The 12,900-nt window shown below is 35.4% G+C and overlaps 1 protein-coding gene across 3 annotated transcripts in view; it reads left to right on the top strand.

The window, feature by feature from the left end:
- The window catches only part of Prex2 (phosphatidylinositol-3,4,5-trisphosphate dependent Rac exchange factor 2), a 273,671-nt gene that overhangs the window by 221,230 nt on the left and 39,541 nt on the right, over positions 1–12,900 (top strand). For all 3 annotated transcript variants that reach the window (XM_047553955.1, XM_047553962.1, XM_047553971.1), the window contains one exon: positions 12,708–12,774. In XM_047553955.1, coding sequence (XP_047409911.1) covers positions 12,708–12,774 — 67 coding nt within the window. The remainder of the gene's footprint in view (positions 1–12,707; positions 12,775–12,900) is intronic.

The following is a 12,900-nucleotide window of genomic DNA, read 5'->3' as shown; positions in this document are numbered from 1 at the left end:
TTCAAAGAGTTATCCGTACTTCAGTGAGGAAATTTAGCTTGGGCCCAGCCCTTCTCTTACAAAAGATCTGATTCTAACTTGGAAGAAATTAATATGCATATATTGAAACTCATGATTTGTGAGAAGAAAATAGCACTTGATTTGTTAAATCAGTCGCCTCTTTAGATAGACTGCCCAACTTTGCCTGAAGGCAAGGTTCTATTCTTACAAGTTTATGAAATTCTGTCATTTAGGAAGAAAATCAAACAAACTTTTGCTTGGCTTTTGTTAAATTCAGCAGTAATGACTCATTTCAGTTGCCTTGGCCAACTCTTAATCATCTCTCCTGACACCTCAGAATTCACTTCCATGAGGTCTTTCCAATCTCTCCAGATTAGTCTTTTTCTTTACATTTCCTTATGTGTCTCTATGACACCATTTATCACATTGTGTTTTATATTTATTTTATGTGTTTCTCCTTTTCATCTTGCCCTGTCTTTTTCTTTCTTTTTTATTTTTCCTCCATTGCTAGCAAAGTGTCTACTAATAGACAATTAGTAAGTATTCACATAAATGCAAATGCCCAGAAGTTAGGACAACCAGTCCAGGATACAAGATAACAAACTGTGGCAGGTCCCTGACTAGCATCATGATAACTTCAGCAGACTACCTGGAGAATAGTCTGGACTCTAATCAGTGTCAAATGGGTCTTCCTAGCCGCTCCCATCCTGCTGTGGGAACTCTTCCTTGTAACTCATCAGTATTGTGCTCTTTACTGCAAGTACAGGCATGTGCATAGCATTGGGACTACAGAGATGATTCAGAATCTAAGAGAAAAGAAGAAAGAGTGAAATGAATGGACTACCTTGAAATACTCCAGTGAACACCATGGCAGAGGTAGCAGAATGGGTAGGGAGCCTGGCAAAAGGAGCCCTAGAAAAAGCCTGGGAAGTTTAGGAGCTGTGCGTAATTCCAAAAGATGAAGGTAGTAGGCCTGTTGGAGGAGGAGATAAGCACTGTTTCAGTGGGTGGGAACAGTATGCTTAGGCACCAAGAGCTGCAAGGGGTGAGGAGGAGCAGAGGGTGAAGCAGGAAGGGTGTGCAGACCCTGAAGACCTCAGATGCCAGTGGAGGAGCTTAGGCTTAAACCTATAAGGGAAGCAGTTTGCTTGTGAGTTCTAAGAAGTGGGGTTCTGAGGGGTCATGGCACCATTGAGGACAAATAAAGGGTGAAGAAGACAATGGATGAGCAAATCCCTTGCTAGTCTCAAGGATTATTGTTTTCAGTAGATTTAATAGGCATTCTTATGAGCCAAGTGAGAGATATGGGGGGGAACCCCAGAAATAGTAGATCAAAGGACATTTACGTTATGGTGGCAGGGATAGCAGAAACATGAGAATCTGCAAAGATATAAATAAGAAGAAACAGGATAATGACATGAAATTGGCCACTGCTTTATTCTACTAGAGGATGTCCATCAAACTTGTATTCCAGTCCCCATTTCTCTGTTGCCTAGCTCTATGACTGGAGCAAGTTCTTAATATTTCCAATCCTGTTCCCTCCATTGTCTCTTGGAACTAATTGTGCTTTGTAGACTGTTAAGAGTATTAGCTGAGAAGTATGTTCAGTCCTCAATATTTACCTAATATTTATGATCACAGAGGTTTGTATCTGAAGATGGGTTTCGGAGGTTTCCTGCAGAGCAAATTAATTGAAGAGCAAAATTAGCGTCAAGAGTTTCTTTCCCCAAGATGCTTGAGGTTGGGGCAACTAGCTTCACTGTTCAGTGGGAAGAATGTAGAAGAAACTTGCATAAATGCAATGCCAAATGGAACAGGAAGATGCTTCTGAGAATAATGCAGATAACTGCATTTGAAATCACGCCTGAGAGCTGCACAAGGATAGGCGATATGGGAAACTGTCAGAATATACAGCTCCAGCTGTGCTTCCAGTCCCGGATTTAGCTCAAAGACAGGAAGTAGGTTTGCCCAAATCTACCATAAACAATTTTGTTCTCCCTCCAGAGAATATGCCCATCTGGTGCATACCAGAATGCAAGATCCCTGAGGGAAGGAACTTTTCCTCTTGCTCATTACTGTATTCTAAATATAGAATATTGTTTTGTGCCTACTTGATGCATAAAAACACTTACTGAAGTAATTCAATGAAAATATTAAGAACATGCCCTTACGTATAAAAGTTATAGTTGTAGGAATACTGTATTTTATTATTCTCAGGCTCCTGTTGAACGCCATGAGGATTTCAGGGAAGTAGAACAGATTTTTTCAGTAGTTTTTCAACAGTAAAGGCAAGGAAAAAAAAAATTAAGCATCACATCATTTACCTATTTCCTAATACAACATAGCAGAATCTATGATAAATAAGGGATAAGACTCTCACTCTCCTTCCTCCTCCAGCCTTTTTGTCTTATCTTCTTCCTCCATTTTCTGATTTCATCTTTTTTTCTTTTTCTTTCAACTACTGTTCATAGCTACTCAGTTAATCCCCCAATTTTTTTCAATGCTTCCCCTCTCCATGGAATTCAGTAGCTGAACACAGACTTAAAGTTCATGATATAGATGCACATTCTTTCTTTTTCTTACCTGTAAGACCCTCCCCATGCCTTAAAGACCCTTCTTTCCCTTAACTTATTAATACCTCCTTGTCCTAATGTACTTAGTAATGTGCTTTTCTACTGTGCTGCTAAACCTTCGTAGTAGTCACACTGGATTGCAATTACCCTTTTATTTTTTTCTCAGTCAATACTGGTGGGTCCTTTGCAGATAAATTTTGTCTTATTTTCACTTTATTATCTGAACATTGGCAGTGTACTTGACCTGTGAATTATTTGTTTATGAACAAATATCTGAATACAGAAATCTGGAATTTAGAGATATTTGAGTACCTATGATAAATAAATAAACAAACAAATAAATAAATAAAACTGACCTGGGAGAATGTTCAGAGCAAAAACAGGGTGGCAGAACCTAAGAAAACAGATGCTTTAAGGGTGGTATGCAATGAAGAGTAGTATAGGGAAGAGGCAGAAAAGGTAAAGCAAGAAAAATATTTGAAAATCAGCAAGGCAACCAGTTTTCAAAGACAAATTTAAGAGAATAGAGAGTTTGAAGATAGAATGGGCTTCATTTATAAGAAGAGATTCAGAAAGTAATGCCTGAAAAATCTCCATTGGATTTGGTTAATGCACAGTCCTGGACGTCATTTGAGAGGAAGACTCTAGCAGTGTGGCAGGAGCATCCTGGCTGCTGTCAACAGAGCGTGGGTTGAAGGGTTCAAAGTGGGATCAGTCAGTGTGGCTTCCTTGGGAGGAATTTTGGTTGGAGGAGGAGGGAAGTTATTGGACAAGATCTAGGTAGAGCCTGGAGTCAATGAATTTAGTGAAACCACAGTTCTTTGCAGGAAGGACTCAATATGGCAGGAGGTTGTCCTTTGTTAATCATGGTTGAGTTTCATTTTGTTCTTAAATTCTTTACTTTTGTTTAAGTTCAGAACTTCTTATTGAAGAACTTCTCTGTTGGACAGTTTTCTAGGTGTTGATCATGTGGTGTTAAATGTGACAGAGTCCCACCCTCATGCAGATTATCTTCAATTCCAAATATTTCTTGAAGATGTACCTTTGATGTCTTTGCTTATCTGAGGAGTGAAATTACCTAAAGAGTCTCAAGGAGGGGGCTTTATTTAATTAATATAATTCTTTTGCCATATTTACTAAGCCTATAAATTCTCATGTCTCCATATCTATAATTCTAGTTTGATGATATTTCTCCCGTTCTTCCCTCAGAGGATAATAATGGATAAATAACTGTTCTTCTACAGTTATTTTATTTTTTTAGTTATTTTTAAGATGAGACTCATTCTAGAAGTATTGACCTTAATATCTTAGAAGATGGTGATAATTCCATGCTGCTTCTGCTAATTTTAATTGAGCTCTGTAAAAGTTTAAGATAGGACAAAGACCTGGATTATCTTTTCCAGCCAATTTTATCTTATTTTCCTACTGTAAATTCATTTTATAAGAGAAATAGTGAACGTGTCTGTATGTTTTGTGTTGGAGAAAATTGATGATAACTTAATGAGTTTTTTTCTTGACCAAACAGCTAGCTACCATTTATGATGGACAATTTTCAGTACTTTCTGAAATAGAATCTTACTTGAAAGAAGATGCAGTCTCTTTAGAATTGGTCGAAAGCTGACATTCATGAATGCATTTTGGAAATTGTTCATTTATTTATTCAAACAAAAAATGTTAATGCTCAGTGTGTGCCTAGTACTCTATAAGGTGATGGGTAACAAAGATAAACTGTCCATTGTATCTTCAAGGTGCTGATAGTATAATGGGGAGAGAAACATGAACAAGTCCCACAGATAGAAAACTGTAGATACTGATGTTAGGAGAGGTACAGGATGCTGGGGTATATGGAAAAGCCAGCGACTCTAAAGATTAACTGAGAAAGTTTGAGAGAGGAAATTTTGCTGAGGATGGATCTTGGATAATGAATAATAGTAATAACTAGCACTGAGTGACTTACTATGTGTAAGGTTCTATATTTAAGAGTCTTGAATTTGCCCAATAAATGAAAACTCAGCTTTCTGTAGATTTTAGTACAGAGTATACAAACTAAGAATTAAGATACATAAAATTCTCAGTGTTATAGAAGATAACCATATTGATTTTCATCTCTTCTTCTTTAGAACTGAAAAAGAATTTTGCTGTGTCATTTTCTAGAGTCCTTTATAGGTAAAAGAGGGCTGACGGAGGTTGCTAGGGATTCTGAGAAATTTTTTCTCTTGATAATAGTTGTCACTCTCTGAAGTAGGGGTTGTCAAACATCCTTGCTCACTAATGTTAAGTTCTAAAGATTGTTTAAGTATTAGGTTTCAATATTAATTGAAATGCAGTCTAATACTTATAAGACTAAGAATTTCCCCTGCATAGAGAAAAAAATCCTTTTCAAAATATTCATAATGATGATTTAACTCTCTGTAATTAAAATTTTTAATGTATTTCTTTTCCTCTTTCAAGTCATATGTATTTAGTGGCTTTATAGTACAGTAACTCCAACTTTTTATACTTAGCTCCCATAGAATAAAGTTCAGTTCAGTTCATTACTACTTCAAATATTAGATATATGGCATGTGTTAGAAAGGTTTTGTGCTCACCAAGAGTACGTAATTTTGCTGCCAGGAAAGGTGGCACAGGCCTGTAATCTCAGGGATTGGGAGGCTGAAGCAGGAGGATCACAAGTTCAAAGCCAGACTTGGTTACTTCACAAGAGTCTGTCTGAAAATAATTTTTTAAAAAATTTTAAAAGGATAGGGATGTGTCTCAGTGGTTAAAAGCACCCCTGGGTTTAATCCCTGGCGCAAAAAAAAAAACAAAACAAGAAAAAAACATAATTTAGCCTAAGCAACAAAATGAGATCAACCCAGTATAATAGAATGAGATAATTTATTTCAATAGAGTTCTCAAGATGTCATATTTGAGCTAGATTTTTTAGGATCAGTAGACTTTTGCCAAACAGAGGAAGGTAAGAGGTAATTCCAGGCAGGAGAGAACAATGTGCAAAAAGGTAGGGAAGCTTATAATTTATGGATCTTGTGTTGGGGTGATGGGGTATGAGCAGAGCACAGTTCTGAGATGGGATGGAAAATCTTGTTGGTAGGTCATTAGGAAACCCTCTAAGACTTGAATTTGTTGCAGATTTTGGGTATTGAACCTAGGGTTGCTTAACTACTGAACCACATCTGCAGCCCTTTTTATTTATTTATTTATTTTTAATTTTGAGACAGGGTCTTGCTAAGTTGCTGAGGCTGGCCTCAAATTTGCAATCCTCAAGCCTCATCCTCCTGAGTTCCTGGTATGATAGGCATGCTTCACCATGCCTGGCCTAAATGATTTTAAAGCAAAGCAATAAGATGATTATATCTATGCTTTATGTAGGTAATCCTAAAGACAAACCATTGTTATTTACAGGGGGTATACAGAGAAGTGGTGAAAAAGACCCATCACTAGTAATAAAATATATTATTATTATTATAATTATTCTATTATAAAATAATGTATGGCAATATTATAATATTAATAATGTCTATAAGACTTTTATGATTTTAAACCTAAAAAGTTATTCTTTGATATGAAAATGCCAAGCTGTCTTGAAATGTAATTATTAAATTAAGTAGAATTATTTAAAAAATAAAAATGTCACTTGACTTTAATATTTTTCTTGGGTATGATGAGATGTGTTTTATACGGTATAGCTAAACATTATTATTTAGAAATGCTTTCTAACTTTAAAGGGTTTGCTTCTTTTTCTCTCCATTTCTACAGAAATTGTGTCCCATCATGGCAGGACATTGTATTGTCATTGGAAAATAAGTATATATGAGTATTTTTTAGCAATAGACGGATACCATCTATTCTATAGCAGGTGCAGGAAAAGCAGACTCATGAAAGGAAGAGCAAAGATCAAAGTGGAATAAAAGGATGTTTGTAAAGCAGATAATGGAATTTTAATCCAGTTAGGTCACTTACTGTAGGGTCTCAAGAAGGAGAGGAGTAAAAAGAGATTATTGATCACAGCATGTCTGACACCATAATTACATTTTCAGAACACAAAAGAAGTTGGAGAAATGCTGTCTATCCAATATCCATATGAAAGTTTTTCTCTCCGTGGTCACACACCCCTATGGTCTTTCTTGTGAACCTTTGGAACATTTGGATATGAAGCTGAAAATTGATATTGGAAGTTCTATGACAACTATAAGCTTAGGTTTTTCCATTTATGACAGGCAGACAGACATGCAGTCAAATCAAAGATTGTCTTAAGTTTAGAATTTCTGTTCATGTAACTTGAAGCAAAATGTCAAGACTAGTGCTTATGGTCAAGGAAAATGGATGGAATGGGGGAACAAACGAACATTCTCCAACTTTCTCACTCAGCATGTATTCTTTTACCATATGTGGCCACAAGTTAAACATGTCCAGTGATTTTCATTTACATAAGAGAGCAGAGGCTTTTAATGAGATGTTCTATAGTTTTGGTTTTTTTCCTAACATAAATGTCATGGTAGTTCTACAGTAATTCCCATGAGACACCCAGTCACACCTGTGCTCAACTTCTAGACCATTGTAATGACTTCCCTAATCCTATGAACAATATGCCATTACAGTTCATTTTGAAATGCAGAATAACCACTAAAATCCAAAGTAAAATAAAATAATAATAACCTGGTAACAGTTTAGTATATTTTTTACAGGATACAGATATTAAGAGTTATATGTGTGTCTGACCAAGTGAAAATGTTCTGTAAATGGTCATAAATACAGAAATGACCTCATAAGCAATGATCTGGAAAAGCAGCGAGAATTTAGCAACTATTTGGGCTGAAAACTTTACTTCCTTTTTATTTACAAAATACCAGAGGCTCTTTTACCTTAATCATCTCTTCTTAGAAATTGGATATCCTCTAATCTGCCCAGAAAAGTAGGGGGTAAAGTTTGCCAATACCAAGGATGCCTCTTTTGTCATTGATTTAACTTTTGTGTCTCTTTGATGACAAAATTAATTAGTTTAAATATTTCAAATGAATCTGCTTCATTGTCTTTATGTGAAAAACTGATTAAAACTGGTCATCTCATTCATGGAGCATGAGGCTGACCCTGTTCAGCTAGGGTCAATTTACCTGTTTAAGGAGGCAGTTTCCTATTAAGTTAGTACATTAACTTGCGTGACTGTGTAAATTAATCTCAGTGTGCCACAAACTGTTTTGTTTTTCTCTCATGGCAAGCATCAGTCCCCTTTTATATTATCACAGTCTTGGTAGTAAATGATTTTTTTTTTTTTTTTTTCACTTCTAGGATCTCATGCAACTCAAATTCCCCTCAATTTTCCTATTTTATGAGTATGCATTTCTTCCTATCCAGTTCTTATCATTGCTCATAGCTAAGCATGCATTTTGTAGCCCTTCTTTACTGCTTAAAAAATGAACTATAGTTCTTTAGTTTGCTGTTTTATCTCCCCAGAACATGTATCCAGTCATCTTCTCCAGTGTTTTCTCTCCTTCTCTTCCCTGAACCCAGTCTTCAGTCCAGTTGGCTCCTCTGTTCTGTCTGCTCAGTTGTTCATGGTGTTGCCTTTACTTAAAATGTCTCTTTCCCATTTGACCTGTCAGAATCCTAATTCAGCCATTCAAGTCCAACTCTTACACTGCATTCTTGTGACCTTCCTTCTGTATACCCAGAAACTGTTTGTACCTTGTAATTCACCTGCCATTGTCTGTCTTCCATTATAAATGCATGTCTAGTTGTCTCTGCTATTAGATGGTGGGCAAAATGTGCCAAGATTAGTTTGTCCTTACTTCATATGGATATATTTATTAACACTACTTACTGAAACATATGATATTATCACCTCATTCATTGGTATCTTATTTTATGGGAACTTAATGAAAAATAGTATCAATATATTTATTTTACATGGCAGAATTAATTTACAGACTTGTGACAGTGAAGTCTGATGTACATCAGCCTGAAAGGAAACCCACAGTTCAGCCTGGGTGAAATAGCAGCACACTTTCAAAATGGCCTTAATAAGATTTCTATATTCAGACGAAGGGACAATGACTTCATTCTTACTAACCTCAGAAGCATAATAAACTACCATCAGTTCTGGCTTTAATCCAATTTTTCCATTAACTTTTCCCATAAAATTTGATTAAGGGCATTACAAGACTTTCATAATTAAGGATAGTGCATTATGAATTTATTTCTTGTCCATGGTTTGTCATAGTCTAAATGATCATTGAAATTCTGTGAATACCTGTAAACCTCCTTGCTAGTAAAATACTTGGCCGCATAACCTTTGTTCTGATGAGAATACCCCAAATTAATTTCATCCTTAGTCCAAATTCTTACTTTAACAAATAATAGAATTTAAACATCAGTTGGCTTTGTATGTTGCATGGGAATGTTGAAGTGGCTATCACTCCTAATTATCTTCTGAACTTTATCAGCACATTGTTAATTAATAGTTGTTATGTGATTTCCGTACTCATGGATTAACAATTGTTAATAATTTTGAATTTGTTTTCCAATATCATGGATTAACAAATATTAACCATGGGCATAAATGTGGATGTCAACATATTCAACTTTGAATCTGTAGTAAGCCTTTATCTTTAAGAATATTTTTAGTGGTACAGTTATATCATTTGCTGGTTTTCTATTTCAGTTATGCTATGTAGCAGTTAAGATGTAATTGTTTCTAAATAAATTTTTATGTGATGTAGGCTACATTTCCAACCTATAAAATTATTTATCTAACTTATTTTCTCTTCATCAAATATGGGCTTTTTCTTTAAAGATTTTGCCCCATTGAGTGTTTGAAGATATTTGTCAAGTCTCTTGTGAGTATAGCAGAATCGGATCAACATGCTTTAAACTGCTCTTAACTGTCTGAATCAGTGACAACTTTTTGTTTTGTTTTGTTTTTAAAGAAATATCTTTTTTCAGAAAGAAGAAAGAGAGTGTCCAGCAGTGGTGGCAGATTTCTGTAGCAATACTCTCCTTAGGTGGCACTAATTATCCATGGGCTGCTTTTTTGTTTTTCTCCCCAGATGATTCAGAATTTAGAAGACCTGCAGTTTCTACAATTAATGCAATAAACTCTTTAAATGACAGCCTTTTTTCCTTTAACCTAAAAATGTTTTTTTTTTCTCTTTTAGACCTAAACTTCTATTTATGCACTTATCATGGAATTATCTAGATTTCAAATATCTAACTTTATTTTCATTTTTTAACATCTTTTGTAAAACATTCGAGGTGACCTCAGGAGAAAGCAGGAGGTTTTGTTTTATATTCCTGACTATATCTAAAAATCCTCCTAGACTGATTTCCCACTGTGTGCACTTGAATGATGGTGATTATAACCTATTGAATGAGTCCTATTAGTTAGTCACAGATCTGAGTGTACTAATTTAATCTTTAATACTATAATATGTGTATGTTAGACAGTTTCAAACTCCATTTTTAAAATGAGGAAAATCAGACCCCACGAACCCAAATAACTTCCCTGTTATTTGTTGTTATGTTGTTCTTTCTACCAGTGACACTTGAGGAAAGGCATGAAGAGTGTCTATCTAGTCAGGGTACTTGTGAGGGTTCCAAATTTGAGGCCCACCTCTGTTCCAAGTGTTTGGTTATCCTAGATTAAAAAAATATATATGAATACAGAAGTTAAAATCACAACTGAACTCAAATACAATTTATTATCTCTGTGGTCTGTGAATGGAATTGAAATGCAAGAGGATGAGTTATAGGCTGTGCTCAGGCTACTAGCCTTCTGAGCTCTGGAGACGGGCAGAACAAGCCAGGACAGCTTCTGCGAGATGATGGGAGATCAGTGTTCTCTTATACTAAGTGGAAATCCATAGCTAGCCTCAACATTTGAAACCAGGACTTAAAATATTTGTCCACATCTGAGAGATGGATGAGGTCATCTGCCTCCTACTGTTTTGGGACTACCATTACTCTGATGATCAGGGCTTAAGGTGGCAGAAGGAAACCAACTGGGAACTAACTAACAACTAAACCAGACCCTCACTGGTTAGTGATGTGGCTATTAATACTCTGGATGTCAACACAATGTAATACTCAAACTACTGAGGCAAAGATGTTCCAGGTATGTGATTCTGGGCACAAAATGGCCACAGAAACCATTTTCAGGAGAAGGATGTTAATAGAGACTGTATTAAAAAAAAAAAAAAAAAACTAAATAAAAAAAAAAACTGTGTTTTAAAAAAACTAAATAAAAATAAATGAAAAAAATTCTTATTTCAAGAGAACTTACAGACTGTGATTCCTAAGCTCTCAGGGAAAACTGACACTAAGAAAGACAGCCAAAAAACTGACTATGGAAAATAAATATTTCCTAAAAGAATTTGATAAATGGAAACAGCTGGGCAGAGTATATAAAGGGATGCTTAAAATATAAACAAAGTAACGTTATACATAAAGAAAGGCAGAAAGTCCTAAAACAAAAAAGCCAATTAATTATCTTGATACTAGCAATTCTAATTGGAGTAAGATGAAATCTTAGAGTTGGTTTAATTTGCATTTCCCTAATTACTAGAGATGTTGAACACTTTTTCATATATTTATTAATCATCTGTATATCTTCTGTAAAATGTCTGTCCAGTTCCTTCACCCATTTATTGATTGGGTTCTTTGTATTTTTGTGTAAAGTTTTGTAAGTTCTTTATAAATTTTGGAGATTAATGCTCTATCTGATGTGCATGTGGAAAAGATTTTCTCCCACTCTGTAGGCTTTCTTTTCACATTATTGATTGTATTTTTTGCTGAGAAAAAGCTTTTTAGTTTGAATCTATCCCATTTATTGATTCTTGCTTTGATTTCTTGTGCTTTGGGAGTCTTGTTGAGGAAGTCTGATCCTAAGCCAACATGATGAAGATTCAGGCCTACTTTGTTATCAAGAGCATAAACAATAATAGATGTTGGCATGAATGCAGGGGGAAAGGCACACTTTTACATTGCTGGTGGAGTTGAAAATTGGTGCAGCCACTCTGGAAAGGAGTGTGGAGATTCCTTAGAAAACTTGGAATGGACCTACGTTATCCCACTCCTCAGTTCATAACCAAACAACTTAAAATCAGCATACTGCTGTAACAGCTACATCAATGTTTATAGCAGCTTGATTCAAAATAGCTAGATTGTGGAACCAACCTAGATGCCCTTCAACAGATGAATGGATAAAGAAACTGGCATATATACACAATGAATATTATTCAGCCATAAAGAAGAAGAATATTATGGCATTTGCAGATAAATGGATGGAATTGGAGAATATCATGCTAAGTGAAATAAGCCAATCCCCAAAATCCAAAGACCGAGTGTTTTCCCTGATAAGTGGATGATGATACATAATGGGGGTGGGAGAGTGGGGGGTAAGAGAAGAATGGAGGAACTTTAGATTATGTAGAGGGAAATGAGAGGGAGGAGGGGGCGGGAGTATGAAAGATGGTAGAATGAGACATCATTACCCTATGTACATGTATGATTACACGAATGGTGTGAATCTACATCATGCACAACCATAGAACAAAAAGTTGTACCCCATTTGTGTACAATGAATCAAAATGCAGTCTGTAAAAATTTAAAAAAAAATAATTTTAAAAAGTGCTTAACTTCCAATCTAAAGATAACTTGCTGATCAAAATATCAGCTTAATATTCTGTTTAAAATTATTTTTGTATTAGTTTCATAATGTGACATTTTCACAGTAAGTATTCTCCAATAGTCACAACGTATGCTTTCAATCTTCATAATAATTTTATTGTAAATATTAAAAAGTACTCACTCTGTGTTAGACACCGTTTTAAGCATTTTTTCCACATTAACTCCTTTACTCTTCTTGGCAGTTACGAAGTAGAGGCTAATGCTATTCCCAAACTACCAATGAGGAAAATGAGCAGACAATTATCTGAGGCCACACACTATGTAATAGAGCTGATGGTAGCTTTGATTGCCCCCACCTCAAGAGATAAATGTGAACTTTTGTGCAACCCCATTCATCAATGGTTCAATGCTTTATTCTTTTAAAAAAAAGAAGTCAATGAAAGTTGAACATCTTCGTGCATTTTAAGTTTTTTCTACCAGTCAACGATAATTTCTATTTTTGGATTCTGACAGGGCATTCTATCTGGACAAGTCAAATTCACCACCAAACTCCACATCCAAAGCTGCCTATGTAGATAAGGTAAGAGTATATAATGATATTTTTCAATGCTTTGTTATTCTTAAACCTTCCTTACTTAGCTTTTTTCCTGTTCTTGAGCAATGAGTAATTGCAACATTTGTAGACTCCAGCTCTGTTACCTCTGTA

This window comes from Sciurus carolinensis, chromosome 1, assembly GCF_902686445.1.
Source record: "Sciurus carolinensis chromosome 1, mSciCar1.2, whole genome shotgun sequence".
Taxonomy (NCBI): domain Eukaryota; kingdom Metazoa; phylum Chordata; class Mammalia; order Rodentia; family Sciuridae; genus Sciurus; species Sciurus carolinensis.
Note: the sequence above shows the minus strand (reverse complement) of the source record. Positions and strands in the feature narration are given on the sequence as shown.